The sequence below is a fragment of the Balaenoptera acutorostrata genome, chromosome 9 (genome assembly GCF_949987535.1).
Source record: "Balaenoptera acutorostrata chromosome 9, mBalAcu1.1, whole genome shotgun sequence".
Classification (NCBI taxonomy): domain Eukaryota; kingdom Metazoa; phylum Chordata; class Mammalia; order Artiodactyla; family Balaenopteridae; genus Balaenoptera; species Balaenoptera acutorostrata.
Window position 1 is genome coordinate 110,720,807 of NC_080072.1, and position 22,369 is coordinate 110,743,175.

A 22,369-nucleotide genomic window follows, 5' to 3' on the forward strand; every position below is an offset into this window, starting at 1 on the left:
CGCTGGGGTGCGTACGCATGGCCAGCCCCTCACCTTCCGACCAGGGCATCCTGTGTGCACGCACCCCGCCTTTCAGCATTCCTCTTGTCCTACCACCTCTGGTTTTTGTGTCTCCTTTTGTTTCTCCATCCCTCCAGAAATGCGTGTGAAAGACAGTATACAAACTATATATGACCAGTATATAGCTACTGTATATAATATATGTGTTTGTTTTCATTTTTCTCTCCTGTATATCCCCACCTGATTTAGAGCTAAGTGAGCCTACAAGCTCAACTTTGTTACAAGGTCAGTATCCCACCCACCCCCGCTGTCTGGGTTCTCTCCTCCCCGCTTGCTCCCAGAACCCCCTCCCCACCCCCTGCCGTGCATCACCCAAGGCTCCTGTCTGTACAGGTGCTTAGTGAATGGCAGCAGAAGCTAAGGAGGTTACTGGGAGCCGATGAAACTCCAAGGATAGCCCCCTTTTCTGCACTCACCTTGCCCACCTCCCCAGAAGGGCTGGGAGGGGAAAGGAAAGGAAACGGCACTAACTTCTCAAAGCCCGGAGATCTGATGGAGGCAAAAGGCTGAACCAACAGGCAGAGAAGTCCACCCACTGAGCAGTTTTCATAACAAGAGTCCCGTTGACAGCCCAGCCATAGAGGCAAACATCCCGTGCAGGGAGATTCGGACGGTCCTGAAGCTGCAGCAGCAGGTTCACGGGGAGGGTCTCCGGGAAGGAAAGGGGGGCAGGTGTACCTGCGGGATCCTTGGCAGCAGTGACCTGGAGCGGACGCCACTGAGCTGTAATCCAGAGCCCAAATTCTGGGTGTTCTGTGCGCTTGGGCAGCTCAGGAAACATCGTTCAGACTCAATTTCCTCTTCTGTGACATAGAATTGATCTGCCTTATCTATCTGAGAGCTGTTGCAGCCTTCAACTGAGAGCATGTATTAAAAAGGCTTTGAAAATCGCCAGGTGCACGTTAGATTGTTGGAGTCCAGACTCCGGATACAGGGACCTCCCCATGTCATGACACAGGGGTTCATGAACTCATTTCTCAAGCCCTCTCCCCATCCCCTTTCCACCTCTTCCACTCCAAGTCCTCCCCCCCATGTGACACCTGCATCTCTCACCTCTTTTTACTCAGACCTTCACATTTTCGCAAGCTCTCTAGCTTAGCAAAAGTGATTCGTTTAGACTGTGAGCAAACATTTGGGCCGGAGTGGGCCCAGGCTGAGTGGTAGAATCAAACACATGCTGTGTGTGCTGTTTATGCTTTCCTCCTAAGGACCGTGCAGACCCTCAGAGAGCCCCACAGGAAGGCAGCTGTGACAACAATGATGGGAATGTCTTTTCCCACCTTCCACCTACCCCCTGATCCTTCTCATCCCACCCGTTCATCCGTTCGCATTGCACAAACAATCACCAGACGATGGCGTTAGACTTGGAAGGTGGGGGAGGGGACAGAAGAAAATGAATTATATGGGAAGCTGTTTGACATATGAGGAAGAATGCTTTTATCTTGAAATGATTCAGGGATGCATTATTCACCTTAGTGATGTAGGGCACCCTGGTGATAGACCGCAAAGGGGAAAATGAAACAAAGAAATAGGAAAAAAAGTGAAGTCAATGGAAGTGTCCAGGTTCAACTTGATTCAACTTAACGTTTATTGAACCCCTGGGCAAGGCGTATCCGCAGATCTCAAAGAGCGTTAGAAAAGTAGCTAAGGGCATAAATGGTAAAAGGGACGTGTGAGAGACAGGACGTAAAGCAGAAGATGCTTCACAAGGGACTTTGAGAAGTGACTCAGCTCGTTCTGCTCACTGAGATCTTTACTCTCAGAGGGAAAGCGACTTTTAAAACAGGGAGTGGCTGCTAAGGAGTTAGAATTCCACCGAAGGTGCCCTCAGGGGATGGAGGGGGCAGGTCCGTCCCACACTAAAGCCAACAGTAACCAAACTGACCGCAAACAAACAAATCACTACCTGATACTGAGCGTGGGACCAGGAGCAGAGGATCCACCTGCTGACACAGAGCTGAGCATTCCCACCTGCTCTGCTGGCCACGGAGCCTGGGGCAGGGTCTGCATGCCAACTCTCTACTCTGATTCTACTGTGCTCCCACCCTTCATCTTCTTGTCGGGCGCAGGGCAATGGGTCCAGGCCAGAAGTTGCAGCTGGTAGAAACCTGGAACATTCCAAGACTTGGATTAGTGTGGTCTTCCGTGCAGCTGTTGGACTCTTGTACGGCTCAGGAGTATTTTAGAGAAAATAGATCTTGCTCCTGGGGTATTTCTCTCATTCATCTGCGTGTGTGTGCACACGTGTGTGTGTGTGTGTGCGTGCGTGTGTGTGTTGCTTTTTCCTCCTCCTTTTCTAGTGGCCCATAGAATAGAGAGCTACCTCTTTTCTCAGGGAAATACTCCCAGGCTATGCTCCGCTCACCTCCGATGGATTTCCACGGACAAGGAACGCTTGGCTTTAAGAGACGTTCCAAGCTATTTTGCTACTTAATATCCGGATGGTCTAGAAAGATTCAGATAGGAGAATTTCACTCCTTCTCAGCATTTTCTGCCACCCCTGAAGTATTTCTCTGCTCCCTTTTTGCAAACACAACAGATTGCATGCCCCCCTCTCATATTAATATCTGGTGGTGCGGGACTCTTGCCATGATAACTAAGGACTCAGGGATACACCGCCATCCCTCGCTCCCTACCTCACAGGCAAATGTGCCAGGGGCGCACTGCAAACTCAGCGGCTCGGTGGCTGTTCACTTCCCGTCCTCTGGTCCTTTGTCTTTTATCTCCTGGGCAAGGAGTCAGATTTGATGGTATCAGTGGGCTGGGAAAGGTTGGCTGATTAATGCCTGCGAACCTTGCAGTGACCATCAAATCATCTTATTAAAGAAGGCGGAAGTCAGTCAACTCTGTGCATCAGAAGGAAACAATTGCAGTGGCAGAGATGATCTGTTTTCCCTACAGAGGATGAAAGATGGTTAATTAAGGACAGCCACCCAGCAGTGAGCAGTTCTATGGCATGTGTGTCTAAATACAGAAGGTACCAAAAAAGATCCCTTCGCGCTGTTTCTAGGTTTATTTGTCCTGTATAACCATCCTGGTGTGAAACCAGCCCCACCCCACCCACTAGAATCAGACAGCAGCCCTGTGCCCACCTAGGTACTTGGATTCAGCTGGGCTTGGTGGCAGAAAGATCACTTCATGGCTTGACCAGAGATATTAACTTGGAGGCTTAAAGGGAGCAGTTCTTTTTTTGTTGTTTCTATGTTATTTTTCTTTCATTTTTCTTTCTTTTTTTCCCACTCTACCTGGCTTCACCTTAATACAGCAACAAAAAGATCACACATTTCAGGCTAGCTCTTGGTGAGAAAAATACATGCTTAGATTTGAGGGATTGTTGTCTTTGTCGATAGCCAAGGGTTAACGCAAAGCCTTGAGCTCAGGGCTGTACACGCTTGGAGGTTCGAAGAGGCTCACAATCCCAGAAGCTGGGCCCAGTGGTGATGATAGCACCTCATGATGATAAACATGATGTAGAAACAGTTTCTACATCTCTTCTTAGAACCAAATCAAGGGAGTGGGCTGGAGCTCAGCAGGAGGTCTCCAGTAACCATAAAGAATGCCTTGGTTACATTTCCCTCCTCACTGTAGTGAGATACATGAGTGGCAGAGGGGTTGAAACATTGCCACCTGGAAAAGCCCAAGGTTAAGTTCTAGGAAAGTCCAGAATGAGTGTCAAATAGCCCTTTACCCATGTGGACACCAAGGCATGATGACCTTGGAGATTCACCGGGAAAGGATCTGGATGGAACAGCTAAGCTGAAGCTGTTTTCAGATCTTTGCCCTCATAGAAGATCACTTCTGGCTCCAGAGCACTGCAGGAGCGTGTGCTTTCACTGTGTTCCTCTTCCCGATAGTTCCAACAAGCCAGACCACCAGGTAGAACCCCTCCCTGCGCCCTGCCCCTGGCAGAGTCTAAGCCAGGCCCCCATCACTCTGTGGGCTGCCCTCCCTCACACGTGCCCTACTTTGCACCGCTTGTGGTTTGGGGGTGGAAGGCCATGATGCCTTTAGGCCTCCAGGCATCTCTCTGCAGACGGTCCTCCTTCCTTCCAGTCACCTCCGTCCTGGGACAGGGAGGCCCAAGACAGTGGGGCCCGAATGAGACAATTTCAGGAAAACAGCCCCTAGTTAAGCTCCTAGGCTGGGGTTGAGGGCCCAGTAATCTCTCCAAGGGACTGTCCTTGCTAAACGCACAGCAGACAGCATGGACCAGCGCTCCTGGCTTTTCTCTACCACCCTGACTGTACATCAGATCTTCTCTGAGTCACCCCTTTGATCTTTGATTTTAGATCCGCCCATGGAGTGGCTTCTCAGGGTTGCTAATGTCCACTTGGATCAAGATTTGCATCGTATCTCAGATGCCTTTAAAGAGTAGACTGAGAGCTTGAATGCACAGGGACATACCTGATTTTGGTCCAATGTTTTAGTCGAGTTTAGGCTGAGTTATTTCTGGGTTGTCTTTCCTTCTACATGCGAGGACCTTTGCACGGAGAATTGTATCACTTCGATGCAAAAGACTTTAATGTCATTTTCTTTTTTTCAGCTTTATTTTCCTTTATTTCAGGTATAATTGATGAGTAAAATTATAAGATATTTAAAGTGTGCACCATGGTGATTTGATACCCATATACACTGTGGAAGGATTTCCCACCCTCTGTATCCAGGGTGAACATGTGCAGAGGCCCCCAGCTAAAGAGGGAGGTGAAAGATGAGAGGTCATCCCACTGCTGGCTGGTCAGCAGAACAGGCTCTGTGGATTGGCCTGAGAGCTTGAATTGGTGAATGAGGGTGTTTCCTGGGTCAGCCAGCAGAGAGGGGCTGGTGCCCAGCATTTGCACAGGTGGGTCCCAGCAGCAGGGATGCAGGTCTTATTGCCTTAGGTTGCTCCAGAGAGAGGAAGCCCTCTGGGCCAGCTTCCTGTAGTCTGAGTCATCAAGAGAGGTCAGCTATCAAAGGTCTGGGCTCCCCTGGTACGTGGAACCTCGCTCCCCAGTATTTCTAAGATGCACTGATAAATGCCAGTTAACTTTACATCTCAAACAGAGCTTGGCTACCTGCATTCAGATTGCTGTAGGAGGGCCTATTTGTATCAGCCAGTTTTATACTAAAGCCTGCAGACTTCATCTAATTAGAGGATAGTCTGGTGGCCAAAGAAAGAAGGTTATTCTCCAAAAAGTGTTTACTGGCTTGGGACCTCTGGCTTCACGGTGCTGGCATCCCCTGCTAAGACACCGTAGGGCTGCCGGCTCTCTTTGGGTCAGGGTTCCAATGTGACCATCACTCACATCCTTCCCCGGCCCCCCACTCAACCTTTGGCAACTGACTTCCCAGCAAACCAGAGGCGTGCACATCTGGGGGCTGGGCTGTGGTCAGAACAGCATGGGGGCTGGGCCAGAAGTTCAACCTCCTTCCCCAAAACCATCAGAGGGTAAAGTGAGTGTCTCTGGCTGCTCTCTGCCTTAACGGTGGCTTGTTTTTCATTTCTTTTAGAAGTCAAAACCACAGCTCTGACCCCTGGGAAAGGTTGGTATGCTTACCTTCCAGGCAGCTGCTGCCTTGGTGGGCTGAGGTGCACAAGACTCTTTGCCTTCTTGCAAGATGCCTTTTCTTCTGCACTAACCCCAGGAGGCAGCCCGGTGGGAACCGCCTGACCTTGGGCCGGCCCTGTGTCGATTCAGATTAACTGTCCCCAAGGACATCTGATTCTCCCCGGGTGCCTCCCCTGCAGAAGTCTAACTTGTCTTTGCTGCCAGCACTAATGAGGACCTGTCAGTGCCCAAAATAGCTCTATGTCTGGGCCCCTCTGTACCAGGCCCGCCTCTTTCCTTTGCACATGGATGCTCTAATGCAATGATCTTCTTAGACCTTGGCCTTGCATGCTGGCCTCTGCTTACCCCATTCTCTCTTTCTCTCTCTCTAACTTGGAGCTGGAAGGGAAGTGGCAGGAGGGAGGGGAAAGGGGAAGGAAGGGGGAGGTTCTTGGGTGAGTCACTTGGCTACAAATAAAATGCATCTTATTTGAGGCTTTCATTCCGTCCAGATGTTTCCGATGGATAATTGACACTCATCACAGTTCTCCGGGACCCTAATGGTCCTGGTGATTAGTCTCTGTGGGCCTCCAGAGCTCTATAATGAGATTGAGGCAATAAAGGCATTCCACGCAGAGTGGAAGCATGGCTGGATGAAGGGCAGAGACCTTGTCCGTGTGGCCGAGTCACCGGGCAGATGGGCTGGGCTGTCGCTGTGGCCAGCCAGGGCTCTGAGAGGGCCTTGCTCCAGGAGCTTGGGATCCATAGCTGCCTGGACGGCAGGTCCTCCTCTCATGGCGATCTTTCTGTGCCGCTCAGTGTGGGAGGGCCTGTGTGCTCCCCACCTTGACCCGTGCCCAGCGGGGCAGGTCCTGTGGCCTCACTCTCTGCTCTCTTCCTCACTGGAGATATGCAAGTTCCACAAAGCGACAGCTCCGAGTTAGTGGAAAGATAATTGTATTTGGAGACAGAAGTCGAGGAATTGTATTTGGAGAGAGAAGTCAAGGGACCTTGGGGAAGTCACTTAAGGTCTCCGAGGTTGAGTTTCCACATGTGAGGGCAGGAGATAATAACCTTCATCTCCTACGTGAGGGGCTTTACGGGGCCGGAACCCCTTTCCAGTTGCAGGCCCTCCACCTGGAATTTTAACCAATATGGCTTTACTTCTGTGAATATCTTCCCTCAACCACAAGAATTTTCAGTGACTTTTATTGGAAATCGTTCGAAATAGGGGGGAAGAGTGTTCAGATGAGAAAATGGAGGTAAAGCCAAAGGCAAGGTAGGAGAGAATGTTTTGCTTTGTTCTTGGTTTGGTTTGTGGGTTTATTTCCAAGTAGAATCTTAAGAAAAAGAAAAACACAGAGACAGTAAGTATGGACATGTAGCACAGGTCACAATGTTCTGGTTCCTTCCTTCTTTCAACAAAGGTTTATTAAATACCTGTTGGGGGCCCAGCTAGGCACAGACCCTGCCCTTATGGAGCTCACAGCATAGGGGAAGAAATGCATGTGAGACACATAAAGATAATTGTAGGACAGGATGGTGCATATTTTGTTACTTTTTTTTTAAATTTATTTATTTATTTATTTTTAGCTCTCTTGGGTCTTCGTTTCTGTGCGAGGGCTCTCTCTAGTTGTGGCAAGTGGGGGCCACTCTTCATCGCTGTGCGCAGGCCTCTCACTATCGCGGCCTCTCTTGTTGCGGAGCACAGGCTCCAGACGCGCAGGCTCAGTAGTTGTGGCTCACGGGCCTAGTTGCTCCGCGGCATGTGGGATCTTCCCAGACCAGGGCTCGAACCCGTGTCCCCTGCATTAGCAGGCAGATTCTCAACCACTGCGCCACCAGGGAAGCCCCGATGGTGCATATTTTAATAGTGGGATGTGTATGGTGCTGTGGAAGTGAACCAGAGTAAGTCAAGGAAGGCTGCCTGGAAGAGGTGACTGGGGCCAGAATAGAACCTGGAACAAGGAGTGGGAGTGAGTCGGGTGAAGAGCATTTCAGGCAGAAGGTGCAAGGATGGGAATTAAATAAAATAGGCTGGAAGGTACACGCTCGTGTGCACACACGTATGTGTGGTGCACGCCTGCTGGTGGGGGCGGGGCGCGAGGCTAAGGAGGCAGATGGCAGGCGGACTAGGAAATGCAGTGCGTGTCCTACGGAGCAGCTGGGAGGTTTTGTAAAGGCTGAAGGAATCCAATCCATCAGTGGTCTGATCAGCTTGGAGTCACAGACACATCAGCCTGGAGTTGGCACAAGGAGTCAACCCGGGGGGGTCCAGGCGCCCGTGGCAGAGAGCAGGTGCACGTCCTCTGAGAGGATGTGAGCAGACCCCGCCTCCGGGTTCTCCAGGGACCACCCCTGTTTCCTCCTGCAGGCAGCTGTGTCCAGGAGGGCGGCTGGGCGGGGCAAGGAGAGGGCACTGGGGGGGGCGAGGCCAGGCTGGAAGTAGTGTCCAGGGGAGTGACAGCCCCGCGGACCCACCTTGGCCAGGGGGGTGGCCGCGGAACATCACACAGGGAGGGGCCCCGGCACACCCAGCGGCCTTTTCCTTTCTTCTCTGGGAGGAGTTCTCTGACAGGGAGCCAGGCCCCCTCCCCACAGGCCCCCTGCGTGCGTCCCAGGGCGCGGGAGGAGCCGGAGCAGTACCCGCGACCCAGAGCCCCTGCCGCGCAAGGCCTTTGCCAGGTTCCCGGGGCGCTTTTGCCAGCTCCCAGCCGCCACCTACGGGGCGTTGCGGACTCCGTGGCCGGCAGACAAGGTTCCTGACTTTTCTGAGCTGGTAATCAAGGCAGGCCCCTGCTGGGCTGTCTGCCTGGCACGTGCCTCCTTCATCCTCCTCCCTCGAGACGTCCGCTGGCTGGGCAGCCCAGAGGGGTGGAAGGCAGGCGGCAGAGGCAGAGAGCATCTCCATGCGGGGACTGGCGACGTCCCCCTTCTCTTACCAGGAGGGGGGACGGCAGAGCTGTGCTGGGCGGGAGTGGGGAGCGGGTTTCAAAGCTGTGTGAGCCAGTGTTCAGGAGAGAAAAGAGGTGACAGAGGAGCCCTGTGTGAACAGACGCATGTCTGTCCAGGCGCCATGAGCCGGGCGTGCAGGATGCGTTTGGCATCGCGCAGCAGTGGGCGCCTGGGGAGGGGTGCGGCCACCAACCCTCCCGTCAGACTTGGAACCCAGCTGCTCCCAGGGACTCGGAACAACCTCCCTGTCTCAGAGTTGGCCTCGGGCAGAGGCCGGGGTCTCCTGGAAGGATCCTGGAGCGGTCCAGAGAGGAAGGGCTTTCTCACAGGAGAGGAACAGATAACTTCTCGCTCTAGAAGCCCTGGGGCCGGCTTCTCTCCGGAGATTCCAAAGACTGCTGTATAGATAGCAGTGACTGAATATAAAGGCTAGAGTTTCTGGTGGTGGTTTATATAGAAACATAGTAGTTAGATTTCAGAAGATGCAACCAATTGAATGGTCGACGATAAGCCAATCTGAACGGAGCTTCATAAGGATGCTCCTTTGTCACGGGTATCCCAGTGGACCGGCAGAAGGAGAGCGTTCAGCTGTGTGTTGCCCAGACGTTCACCTCCCTGGCGGGCAGCAGAAGAGGCATCTGCTGTCCTTCTCCTCAGGAGAACTTGCACTGCCAAGAAGTTCGGGCCTTGGGAGCACTGCTGTTGGGGAGGAAGAAAATCTCCTCTACCCTTCTAGGCTCTTCTTGCCGGTCTAAGAATTAAATCGACATAAGACAGAGTAACAGGAGAAAATAAAGCAAACATTTACTAATATGTATACATGGAAGAGGCCTAGGAAAAGTGATTAACTCACCAAAATGTCCCAAACCTTCACCTTAAATACCACCTTCAGCTAAAGACAAAAGAGGATGTTGGGGGACTTCCCTGGTGGTGCAGTGGTTAAAACTCCACGCTTCCAATGCAGGGGGCCTGGGTTCGATCCCTGGTCGGGGTATAGATCCCACATGCATGCTGCAACTAGGAGTTCGCATGCTGCAACTAAGACCTGGTGCAACCAAATAAATAAATAAATATTAAAAAAAAAAAAAAGAAGATGTTGGGGATAGGGGCTTAGGACTTCAGAGGGAGGGGAGGCAATTCACATGGAGAAGGAAAGGCGGATGTTTGGTAGACAGTGATTTCTGGGCCAGGCAGGGAGATGGACACAGAGAGGAACAATAACTAACAGATTTTGCAGGTTCGTCCCTGTCTCCACACCCAGTTCACACTGTCGTTACCTATGGTAACAGCTCCCTTCCTGGTACAGGTCTTTTTTCTACATTCTTTAGGTAGTTAGGGGGAAGGGCAGAGTTTCTTCCTAAGTCTTTTGGGCCTTGATTGCTTTCAGCTGGAAATAATCTGCATGCCAAAGAGACATTTTGGGGTGACAATTTTGCTCCCCTGCAGTTTGAACCAGGCACCAGAGACACAGAGATTGGATGACCTGGTGCATTTCGAACTCCTAACTGTTTAGCCACTGGCCCAGGATCAGGGATTTGTCCCAAAGGTCTAAGGAATAAATCACAGGGGCAGTGCTTCCAGGCCAGGACTTCTAGGACTTGGAATGATTCCATATGGAATCAAGAAGCCTGATTTGATGCTGATCTGCATTAGCCAGAAGTGTCTCCATGTCCAGCATCCAAGTCAGGCAAGCAGGTTCTGGCTTTGACCCTTCAACCCAGTGAGGACATGGACTTAGGCGGGGGGGGGGGGGGGGGGGGACACCAGCTTTAAATGCCTCCATTAAATCCAATGCAAGAGCCTTCCAGAGCAAGTCCAGTCTGAGAAGATGCGCTGCTTCATTAGGTGCCTAATTCATCCGGGCATGCAAACTTGTGTGTACCGTTCCTGAATCGTAGCTCCATTTATCGCGGGCGCTCATGGCCACGGGGCTGAGGGAACCACAAAGCTCATGCTTCAAATGATAGGGAAGCCGCTGGGGAATTGTACGACCTCACAGTTTCCTTGCCTCCCGACTGTGGCCCCGTCTCGAAGAGCATCCGTGTGCAGGTCAGGCTGGCGTGCGCCTCTTACGAGAATATGCCATCCGTCTCCCCCCCCACAGACACACACCGTGGCACGTTCTGCATCCCGGTGTCCATGGAAATCTTCCCTTCCTCCTGTGTACACGGCCAAAGGCCCCCTGTCCCTTTGCTTCATCCCCCCTCCACCTCAGGCGAGCTGGTTTGGACCTTTCAAGCATGTGATACTTCAGCGAGGTCTGCTGTTACCTGATCCAGATGGGGGAGAGGCCAAGTGCGCTGCCCTGGGACCGAGTGATGGACAGAAGGGGCACCGAGGCCAGTGCAGCAGCCGCAGGGGACAGTTGGTGTGTCCAGCGAGTCCCGTCCTGCATGACGGGAGGGTCACGTGAATGTTTAAGGCGGGCAGTGCCCAGAGGGATTGGACGCTGATGCGGGAAGGGCAGGGCTCTCGCTGTATCGCAGCTCTGTGTTAGGTGCTGATTAATCAGCCACTGTTTTCTTGAACTTGCCCCTGAGCCACGGCCTCAGCGTGTTCTAACAGCAGAGGAGTAGCAGGCGCCTGCACGCTGTAACCTGAGGCCCCTCCTGCCCGGGTGGGCGCCCCGTCACGTAGCTGTGCCCACGGGATCGAGGCTGACGCAGCCTCTGGGTACGGAGCTGGGATGCTGGCCGCTCCCGGTGGGAGGGGCCAGGCTCACGACAGGTGTGTTCTGCCTGCAGGCCCGGGCGCCATCAGCGAAGTGAGCAATGGAGCGTCGAGGAGGGCTGGCTGCGTTTGGCTGCTGCCTCTTCTGGTTTTGCACCTACTTCTCAAATTCTGATGTGAGTGCCACTTTCCCCGCCGGGGAGAAGCCGCCGTCACCGCCACCACCAACACATCAGCCGCGGCGACCAGGAGCAACGCGAGCACCCCCGTCCTAAAGCAGATCCAATCCCACGAAATTCAGAGCCTAAGGGGACACCAATTCCAGGGAGGGGGACAGAGAAGACTTTGGGAAAACAGGTTGAACAAGGACATTGGAAATCGCCTCGCAGACACGTAGGTACAGCTGAGTTTTCTTTCTTTTTCCAAACGGGAAGAATGCACGCGGCTTTGGACCCACCCGCAAGCTGCATGGCGTGACCTCCGTTACCAGTCGGGCAAGGGCTCAGCCGCTCTGCCCACCACAGTGCCCCCACCCCCAAGGAAAGTTCTGGAGTCGGCCACCCCCGATTCAATCAGTCAGTAGAGAAGAACTCAGAGGGAGGCTTGCAGGCCCATTCCTGAACTGTGTCCCTATTGTGTGTGTGATGAAACGCAGCAACAAAAAGATAAATAAAAAGGAAAACTAAACAAGACAGCCTGTCAGCTACAATCATCCCACAATCAACAGTCACAAAAGATATTGTTAAACTTTTTTGTTTTGTTTTCATTTTACTACATGGACATCATGGATCATAAGGGATTCTGATTCATTATTAATTTTATTAATTATATTTTCTGATATGAGTCTAAAACTTAGTGCAAAAACAAGACAAAACTAAAAAAGTACACAAGTGAAAGGGGTGAAGAGAAGTATGTTTGTTAAACGTTAAGCATGGATAGTATACTTGTTACCCAGGTTTACAGCGGGTGGACAACACACCAGGCATTAGCCACCTGCTGAGGATTTGGCAAATCCACCAAAAAAAATAAAAATCCACACATACAATTTAACCAACATCTCCACCAGCGCTACAGATTTCTTCTTATTCTGGCATTTATTGCAGACAATACTACACTTCTACATGCTGTTTAGAAACGGAAGGGGGACCTGCACCATATCTTGAGTTTACTGGCGATGCTTCTTTTGATGACATATATTATACAGTATATATATACATATTTTTTTGTTTTGTTAGGGTTCTAGCCATTTTCTTTCTCAGCAGGGTCCTTTCTCAGACATTACTGCATGCTGTATATGGCGTTAGCTGTGTGTTGCTCTTCTAAAAGATGATAGAGTTTACTGGTAATTGTGTAATCAGCTCCTGCCTTTTTATTTTCTTGGGTTATTCACATGTCAGAGACATTTCTGAAGAGTGAAAAGAGAAACAAAACACTAACACAAGGCGCAGCATCTTTTCCAGGGGCCGCTCTCGGAGGCGAGGGCTAACGCGGGGGGCTTCTCCGTCATGCCTCGGGCACGGACAGACAGCAAGCAGCCGGACCAACTCAGCAGCCAGTAACCACTCGCTTTAGCCCGTTATGGGAATCTCTGATGCCTTTGTGACCACTGGAGAATCGAATCCTCTTGGTTTATTTTATTTAATTTCCCACCTTTGTGTGCGTGTGTATGAAAGAGAAGAAAACACAGATTTTAGGTAAACTTTTCTTCCTCCCCCGAAGTCTGGGAACCAGAGGAGCCTCGGGGAGGGGTCGTGATGTGATGAGGGCAGGTGGGATTAGGGGCTGGGGGAGGGAGGGGTTGTCTCTGACTTGACATTAAAAAGTGTTCCATGTCCCTCTTTACCTGGTGTGGTACCTCATTCTCAAGTGGGGGGGAGGGGAGCAGAGCCTGCCTGGCTCAGGTGTGAGGGACGTGGAGGGGGGTCGGGCTCTGGATTCAGGCTACTGCTCTGTGGACCCCTCGTGGGTGGAGTGGGGCCCCCTGTGGAGTGGGCTCTGACGACAGGCAGGGCTTCGGGGAACCACCCTTCTCCTCCATCAGAAGCACGGGAGGCGGGCCTCGTGGTGACCGCACCTCCACTGCCTTCAGGAGGTCCTTCTGTGGCCACACACCTCCCCTCGTAAGCTGGGCAGATGGCAAGTCCAGTTAGGGGATGGCTTTCACGTGTGATTATTTCTGGAAGGCACTAGAGTGCAGCCATAGCCCAAAACGTCCCTGTGGGTGAGTGTTGATGAATCCCCAGTCCCATCCACCAGTGTTTGGGGGACTCTCTTCCATCCAAGCCTGACCCCCCAAACCTTGCCTCTAACTACAAATTAGGAGAAAAGGTACAGTTTAATGCAGAATAGTTTTCAAATAATTCTAACCTGTTCTGATTGATTCTGGGAATTAAATAAGCAGCTGAAGATTCACCAAGAGGCAGAAATGAGGTCAGAGCCGAATCACCCAGGGATTACCATGCTTGTGTCCGTGGGGGCCAGTTCCACTTGAGAGGAGTAGGAAGTGTTTGGCAAGGAGTGGTTTCATTTTCAGCTGCTTCTGGCAGCATTGAGAAAATCTTGTTGACTTCATGTTTCTTTTTATTTTATACATTCTTTGTTTAATTCTTTTCCATGATGGTTTATCACAGGATACTGAATATAGTTCCCTGTGCTCTACAGTAGGACCTTGTTGTTTATCCATTCTGTATGTAATACTTTGCACCTACCAACCCCAAACTCCCAATCCATCCCTCTCCCTCCCCCCATCCCCTTCGTGTTTCTTTGTGCCCTTCTGCCCTTCCGCCCACACCACCAGGTGCCAGATTCTCTGGCTTCTTCCTGGCAGCGTGAACTGGAATAGTCGGACCAAGCCTCGCAGATCCGGGCTGCACTGGAGTCATTCCTTCCTTATGTCTCAGAACTGCTAAAGGCAAGGGGTTCTGGGTCTCCTTTGAATAAAAGTGGGTGAGATTTACTAGCTTTCCTGTGACTGGAACTTCTATAGACACGGACCAGAGGAATTCCGTGCAGATCTTGGTTTACGGGAATAGAGGGAATAGAGTGGGAAAAACACAGGGAATTTCCATACTTCTAAACTTGAGCCCAGAACCCCTCTGAATAAAATGTACCAGGGCATCTGCAGACAGAGTCTTCCCGGATTTTGTCAGGACAAGAGCACAGAGTGGCAGGTAATCGCCGTGTGATTCAGAGCTTTCTCATTCAGGTTTACTAAGCGTGGTTTAGTTCACCCGTCAGCATCCCCGCAGGAAGGACTGGTCTGTCCTGACCAACTGTGACATTGATGAGGAAGACTTCCTCTCACCTTTCACCTGTGCCAGTTCCATAGCCCTTCTTGTCTTGAGGCTCTTTGGAGCTCTGGTCATTCACTAGCACATTTCTGGTAGAACCAGTTTTGCCGTGACTGCTGGCTCAGCAGGTAGGAGAACTCCCTGCCCTGCCTCCGGAGGGGTTTCTTCTCCTCTTCTGTTTAGTGCAACACATAAGCCCTGATCTGCTGAATTTCAGTCTCTAAAGGGTGCCCATGAGACAGGGCCTTCAACCAGACTCAGAGTTCAATCCAGGAGGACATGGCTTTGATAGGCGCTCATAGGGGTGATTTCTAGGCTTCTCTTCTCAGGAAACGAGCTTGGCAAGACAGTGCTCGCTAGAGCGAGTAAAGAAAGCATCCTGAATAGCGTGTGCAGTTGTTTTTCATGGCACAGGTGCTAATGGATGACCATTACTATGGGCCGGACTGGATTTCAAACATACTGGACCCCTTGGGTCCAGTCAAGTCGCAGTCATACTTTGGGATTCAGCCACTACCTTTAACCTTAGGCTGTCCTTTGGGGAAACCATGCTTGAGGTTTTGCAGATTTTATCCCATAGTAGTGTGTGTGTTGGGGGAGTACTAGTAGGGAGGTTCAAGCCCTAACCACACACTCCCAGAGAATCCCATCCATCTTCTTTCAACAGAGTATCTGTCCTTTCCCACGAGTGCAGCTGTGCTCAAGTTCCTACCATGAAGTCTTGCCCCATCAACTCTTCTGCACAGTCGGTTCAGATGTCTAACTTGCAGTGTTGTAGTACTTGTACGAGGACTGCCTTCTGGTGAGTGGGACTCGCAGACCTGGGGCTATCTTTGCCATCGGTCATCCACAGATGTTCGCGTCTGTCACTGTGGATGGTGATAATGACGGTGATGATGGACAGTTCTTGTTCTTCACGCTGGAGGGAAGTTAGTTAGCAAATGAATTGACACTGGAATCTGATGGAGGTTCAGCACATTTCACTGGACTGACCCCATCTTTATCTTATACCTCCGGACCGTGAGTTTGGAAGGGAAAGCAGTCACACTAATCAATCACAGGATGGTCCCTCTCGTGTGTGGGTTTGTTTAATTAAAAAAATGTATCATCTGGGAACAGCAAAACGCCCACAATTTTTGTTATTCTTACGATGGTAAACATTTGAGGTACTTAACATTAGAGGAGAAAAATCTATGCAGAAGGAGAGAGGTGGCCAAGTGACGGCACCCACCCCATGAGCCTGCAGGTTCTCCTGCTACTACTGACCAAATACATGTGCACATGACAGTCACCAGACAAACAGCTAAGAACTGAGATTGTATCTATTGAATAATTCCTCTTTCGAGCATTTTAAAAAATTTTTATTTTAAACCAAATCCCGGAACTAACTTGGTTGGGAGCTTGCTCTTTGGTGCTTGAGAGGATGGAGGCATCCCATTTGTCATCCCCATAACTGCCGAGTCAGGCCATCCTAAAACATCAGTGCTCACCCATCTTGGCTCTTAATTCAGGCGGTATTTCCATGAGTGCCCAACTCCGTCTTCCTCCAGGACACGAAGTGCAAATTAGCATCCCCGTGACGTGTGAGGAACAGACATCTCTGAGGTCTCTGCACCTTCATCTTCATGCTCTTCCTTCCCACAACCCCAACTTCTCCCGTCGCGTCCATATCATGGCTTTCTGTAGAAAAGACTCCCCAGTTCCTGAGCTTAAGTTAAGGTTACTTCTTACAATGTGTGTGTCTGATGCATTTTGGGGGCATGATCCCTTATGAGAAGGCTTCGTTTGGCTTTAGTTGTTTGAATGTTGATTTTACGCCCATGCAAGCCTCCAGATAACCTAGATATGTGCTTCTGGCATATTGTGAAGGTATGTGAGTTGATTGCCATCCTTTAGGGCTCGTTAGCATTATTCGAAAATGAATTATCCCTCGGTTGGAATATCTATTTGATTAGAACGTCCTAGAAATATACTTTGGCTATGGCCATAGCACTTACCTGGCTTCCAGTGAATCTGGTTTTTGGAATTTCTGAGTATCAGTGCAATAGTTTGGAAAAGGAACAGAATTGCTAATCAGTAGAGCTAGGTTTTTGTTCAGATTCTTCTACTAGCTAGTTGGGTTCCTTTTCCTTATCTTTTGTGTAAGATGTTATCATGGAAAATTACTAATCTTTTTTCTATTTTTAAAATTAAATAATCAAGCAATGTCAGATTTTAATAAGATTTCTGCAAGAAAAATTTTGGAAAGCTGCGTTGTTTTTATAAATGGCAATTAAAGGTGTGAATCTGGACAAGTCCTACAGCCAGTGCATTGTCTTTGTGTCCAGAAAGGCTCATAGGAAGGGAAAACATGTCATCATAGCTGCCAGTTCTGCAGATTTTTGAAGTGGCTCCTTGAGGAGAACTTGAGGGGTGGACACCGTAGCTGTTGGAAGGGAATGTTTTCTAATAAAAGACAGTGGCTTTTTCTGGAACAAGAGATGATGTTAGCCCCAAGCTGCTGTTCAGTTTTGTTCTCTATAAGACACAAGGAAAACAAGGGGGAATAAACTGCCATATATCTTAAAGTCTGTGGAAGGAAAATATATTGGCACTAGACAAAACTCTCAGAGTTCCCATTAAGTGTTTGTGTGTGTGTCTGTGTGTGCACATGCACATGTGTGGTATTTACTATAATTACTTAATTCTTCAAAACAGATGACACCTGTTATTCCCAAGATTCATCCTTAAAATAACAAGAAATAGTAATGAAAAGAGGGGTCTCCAGGTAAGGTTTTTAATGATCATATCACATCATCCTGACACGTGTTCAGCTCAAGAGCCCAGAAACGTTTGTGCGGATCTCATTTGACGTATTTGTGTATTGTTTGCTCAGTTCTCAGTTCACCGAGTCCCCCATGCCTTTCATTCGACCCCCTGGACTCTGTGCTTCAATTTTAAATCCTCGGTGAAGAGCAGGAAGATGTACGAGTCCGTGGGCAAAGCTCAGACCAAGCTTCGTTCACTTGCAGAGCTGATGGGAGGACCAGGTGGGGCCATCAGCCACACCTCCTGCAGGACAGCACGAGGCATGTAGCGCATGTGTGGCCAAGGGGTCCTTGCCTTCCCTTGGAAGGATGAGGGAGACAGAGAAGGAAAGTAAAACAAATGCTCTGTCATGTCACCGATTCCAGCCATTGCCATGTCATTCTCCTCACTCACGCCCATGGTTCTTCTCATTCGTACTTGACCATTCAGAAAGGGAGACAGACAGGAACGAAGACGTACAGCAATAGATGCTCCATATAAAATACAAAATTATTTTCTCTAAGTGTCCGTGGAGTTTAAAGAGCAAGAATAATGAAAATGAAAAGATAAAATTGAGAAGAAATCCAAAAAGACTACACTTATCCTTTAGGTACCTGGGAGGAGGTCTTCCTGTACAGACATCAAATGTGTTCCATGCTGCTGACGGTAAGTCCTGAAGTGGCAGAGGCGAGGCCCCGCCTCCCTGCTCACCCGTCCCATGAGCACCACTCCTAGACAGGCTTTGCAAGGAATACAATCAGATTTTGCCTATTAAAGGCGACATGTGGATTGCCTGCCAATTTCCCCTCATTTTCTTGAGGAATGGGTATAGGTAGAGTAAATGGAATATGACACAGGCAGACAAAAGATGCCTTCTGGTCCAAACACAACCTCTGGTTTGCTGTGGGGTCTGCCGTGGGTCACTGTACCTTCCAAGGCCTTGATTTCCCCATCAGTAAAATGAATGTTGGCCGAGCTGGTGTCAGGAGTCCTCCCGAGGTCTGAAATCCTGGGGCCTCCTTCTGTGTCCTCACATAGCTCACATCTATTTCCAGAAATAAGACAAGGGCAGGTTTGAAGTCAAGACAGAGCCTTTGGGCAGCCATCAGCCTCATGGCGCTACGTAAGAGGCATATCTCCATCCACACTCAACTGGGAAGGACCCCCTTCTTCTGGGATGACATGAAGATGGGAAAGGCTGCCATTCTCAAACCTTTGGATGTGAGGCTACTCTTTGAAAATCTGAAGAGAAAAAATACAGACAAGCTCTCAAGACAAGAAACCCAAACAGGTACAAATGCACAAAATGCTCTAGAGAGTTTCAGATGGTTTGTGGGCTATTTCAAACTCACCAGTGGAGCTCCATGTTAAAAAACCCTACTGTGAAGTTTCACCCTGGATTTTACTTGTAAGCTGCTTACATTTCTCAAATATACTGGATAAGAGTTGTGTTCAACATGCTTTGACTTTTAACTAATTAAACATAGAAACAAGCAAAAAACAGGGCCCCTTCTGGAATCACCCAGGGAGCTCCCCCCATGGATTAGAGCCATCATTTAGGAATCAGACTCATAACGATCTGACTGCACAAGATCTTTGTCTCCAAACTTTGCTGACTGCCTCTCCTCAGTGTATGTCCCGACACTTGCACCAGTGTAGGTAAAACCAAACCCGCTTGTGCTATTTGTAATAGCTAGCGATTTCGACTCTTCCCTTAAGCCAAACAGCTCATAGCCCACAATGAGCCAAAGAAATCAAATCAGCACTGGTTTTTTTTTGTTGTTTCTGTCTTTGTTTTTGTTCTCCCCTTTCCTGTTAGGTCTAAGGTAGTCAGAACATTTTACTTAAGAAAACTTAATTCACCAAACACTCGTGTTAGGGTTCCAGAATATCAGGATAATTCATCCCTCTCACTGGCATTTTCTTCACGTTCTGGGTACAGGATGCCCCCTTCCAAGGGTAAAACAGTTTCTGGTTCATCTACTAAGAATTTGATTGAGCCAACACAAGCACAGCACGTGTGTGAGAGGGTCCAGCAAACCGTTTGCCCAGAGCTGGTTCTGAACAAGGAAATCAATATTCCGCAGTGTAATTCACTGGTCAGAAGTAATCGCCCTCTGTCACGGCAGCACAAGGGCAGTAAATTCATTACAACCTGTTTGGTGCCACTTCTCTCGCAAACCTCAGCACCACTGTTTTACAAATACTCAGACACCCTGGCCTCCTGATCATTTTTGCATTAATACTTGTCTTTTTTCCCAGCCACATATAGAATCATTCTTCTAAACACCGGCACACTCGGAGCACCTCTATTAATGCCTCATCATTCCTTGTCTTCAGAAATATAAAAGAATAATCAGTCAGGCAGAGTCCACGGCGTAGGATGATCTGAGCTCCAGAACGCCGGGGATCAGATTGGAATTTGTGAGTAGAAGCACAGGCTGTTTTCATTACCCGCGGACACAGCGGAGCTGCGGCACAGCCCTGAGCTGTCAACGAGAAAGTCTTTCCAACTAAATAGCCCACTCACCCACAACTTCTTTAGTAGCATTTTTCTCTACGCATTTCCCTTTATCCTTTTCTCCCCCCATGTGCTTCCTCCAGTGCAGCCTACCTTTGCAGTAATAACCTAAGAAGTAAGACATCTAAAAAGAACCAATTTGGAAAGACAAGATGTATTCTGTTCACAGTGTTGTTCTAATACCGCTTTGTTTACACTAGGCACTCAGAGTAACAGTATGACTTTGAGGAAAGAAATGTGATCTGGTTAGGCTACACCTGGGAGGATGCATTAGGTGTTCAGAGCCCTGGAATCCATACACATGACGCCAGGTCAATGTCAAGGGCTTAGATGGCATCTGAGGTTATTCTATGCAATCAGTTGCACCAATAGATCCCAGCCACTAGGTTAACTTTAGTCAGGAAAGTTGGTTGGATTTAGGCAACTTTATTCAGCTTCAGCCATCTGGTGAATAACCCAGATTATCCACATGAACTGAACAACTGCCAAAGAACTCCCAGCTCCCATTTCTTCAAAAGTTCATTGAGGAGTGGCATAGCAACATAGCAGATAAGACATCCTTGTCTAATCTCCCCCATTCCCATGACAACAACTCAGCATCTGCCTGTGGAAAAAAGTGCCTTCATGGATGCTGTGGGATCCAGCACCATATACCAAGGGGCTGGGAGGAGACTTGCCCACCTCTGCCTTGGGTGACAGGAATACAGACCTTGGTCCTGGCTGTGGGCCCTGTGGTGGTTTGTGAATTGGCCCCAGCCCCTCTCAGCTGTGTTCCAGGAGTCCCTGGAGAACACTGTCTTAGACAGTCAACCATGAACTTGAGAGCCTTGGCAGAAGTCCAGGTTTGCAGCAGAGAAGATCCAACACAGCATTAGAGCTGAAAACACAAGTTTGAATGCCTTGGACAGGGTAAGAGGACTGGCTGACTTTACCTGCAAACCCATATCCCCACAGCAGCACAGCTCAGTGCCAAGGCAGACCTTCTGAGCCCATGGTTTCTTCCACAGGGGGATGTGGGGGTGTGGGAGTGAGCACTGGGGCTCCCCAGAGGTGAGGAATGCTGCCAGACACTGATTTTCCTCTTGCTCCACCTGGAGCACTGAGCAGGGAGCTGCATGACTGGGGTGCCGGCAGGGGCCGGGAGAGCGACAGAGGGCTCTGGGAGAGCATTAAAAAGGACGCAGAGCCTACGAACTGGGTGCAGGCTCCATCAAGAAGCCTTCCCATGAGCTTCTGGTGATATCTCACCCATGCATCCTCCCAGCTGGCCCACGGCCACCCGCAGGATTCCACATGCCTCACCCACACACCACATCCTGTGGCTAGCTCTCTACGTATGCTCTTGACATTGGTAAGAGTGAACTTTGCTAGATGCCTAGTCAGCATGTGCAGGAAGCCTGTCCAAATCTACCAGCCAGGGGGAAACCACAAACTTGAGCTTTAGGGCCACCCTTGGGAAAGCAAAAGGAAGGTGTCAGCACTTGGCCTGGTGCATTGCAGGATCAAGCGAAAGCATACAAGTTGAGGAATTCTGCCCCAGGAGAGAGCAAGAATCATGGAGCCAGCGTATCCACAGAAGGTCTGAGAAAGCCTCAGAATCCCAAGAAATTTGAAATTATTCATTCACTCAGGGAACAAAGCAAAAAGAATGAAGAAAGCCTATGGATCTATGGAATACCACTGAAAGAAGAAATCTGCAAATTATTGGAATCCCAGAAGGAGAAGAGAGGGAGAAAGGAGGAGAAAGCTTATTTAAAGGAATGATGGTGGAGAACTTCTTAAATTTGGATGAGATTTGGATATTCTAGTCCATGAAGCTCATAGGTCACCAAACAAACTCAACTTAACGAAATCTTCTCTAAGACATTATAATAAAACGGTCAAAAATGAGACAAAGAGGGACTCTTAAAAGCAGCAAGAAAAAAGAAACTTGTAACTTACAAATGAAACCCCATAAGGCTATGCACAAATTTCTCAGCAGAAAACTGACAGGCCAGGAGAAAGAAATGATATAATCAAAGAGCTAAATGAAAAAGAAAACAACAAAACAAACAAACCAAAAAAAACTTAAAAGCTCCCAACCTAAAATACTCTACCCCCAGCAAGGTTGCCTTTCAGAAATGAAATAAAGACTTTCCAAGATAAACAAAGGCTGAGGGAGGTTGTCACCAATAGACCTGCCTCACAAGAAATGCTGAAAGGAATTCATCAAGCTGAAATGAAAGGACACTAATTAGTAACATGAAAACATATAAACATATACAAAACACTGGTAAAGTTAAGTATATAGTCAAACTCAGAATGCTCTGATACTGTAATATGGTGGTATGTTAACCACTTAATTCTAGTATAAATTTAAAGGACTAAAGTCTTAAAAATAGCTATAGTAAAATAATATGTTAATGAATACATGATATAAAAAGGTAAATTGTGACATCAAAATATAAAATAGGAGGGAGTAAAAGAGTAGGGTTTTTTTAATGGGATCAAAATTAAGGTGTTAGCATAAAAAGACATATCTATAAGATGGTTTCTGTAAGCCTCATGATAATTACAAA

General features: G+C 49.1%; 1 protein-coding gene across 6 annotated transcripts in view; it reads left to right on the top strand.

Moving 5' to 3' along the window:
* NTM (neurotrimin) overlaps window positions 1-13,055 on the top strand; it is a 931,513-nt gene extending 918,458 nt beyond the window's left edge. For 4 of the 6 annotated variants that reach the window (XM_057553462.1, XM_057553467.1, XM_057553466.1 and 1 more), the window contains 3 exons: window positions 250-285; window positions 5,551-5,583; window positions 11,288-13,055. In XM_057553462.1, coding sequence (XP_057409445.1) covers window positions 250-285; window positions 5,551-5,583; window positions 11,288-11,388 — 170 coding nt within the window. In that variant the 3' untranslated portion in view covers window positions 11,389-13,055. The remainder of the gene's footprint in view (window positions 1-249; window positions 286-5,550; window positions 5,584-11,287) is intronic. The other 2 variants (XM_057553463.1, XM_057553465.1) reach the window with 2 other exon arrangements.
* The last annotated feature ends 9,314 nt before the right edge of the window (window positions 13,056-22,369 follow it).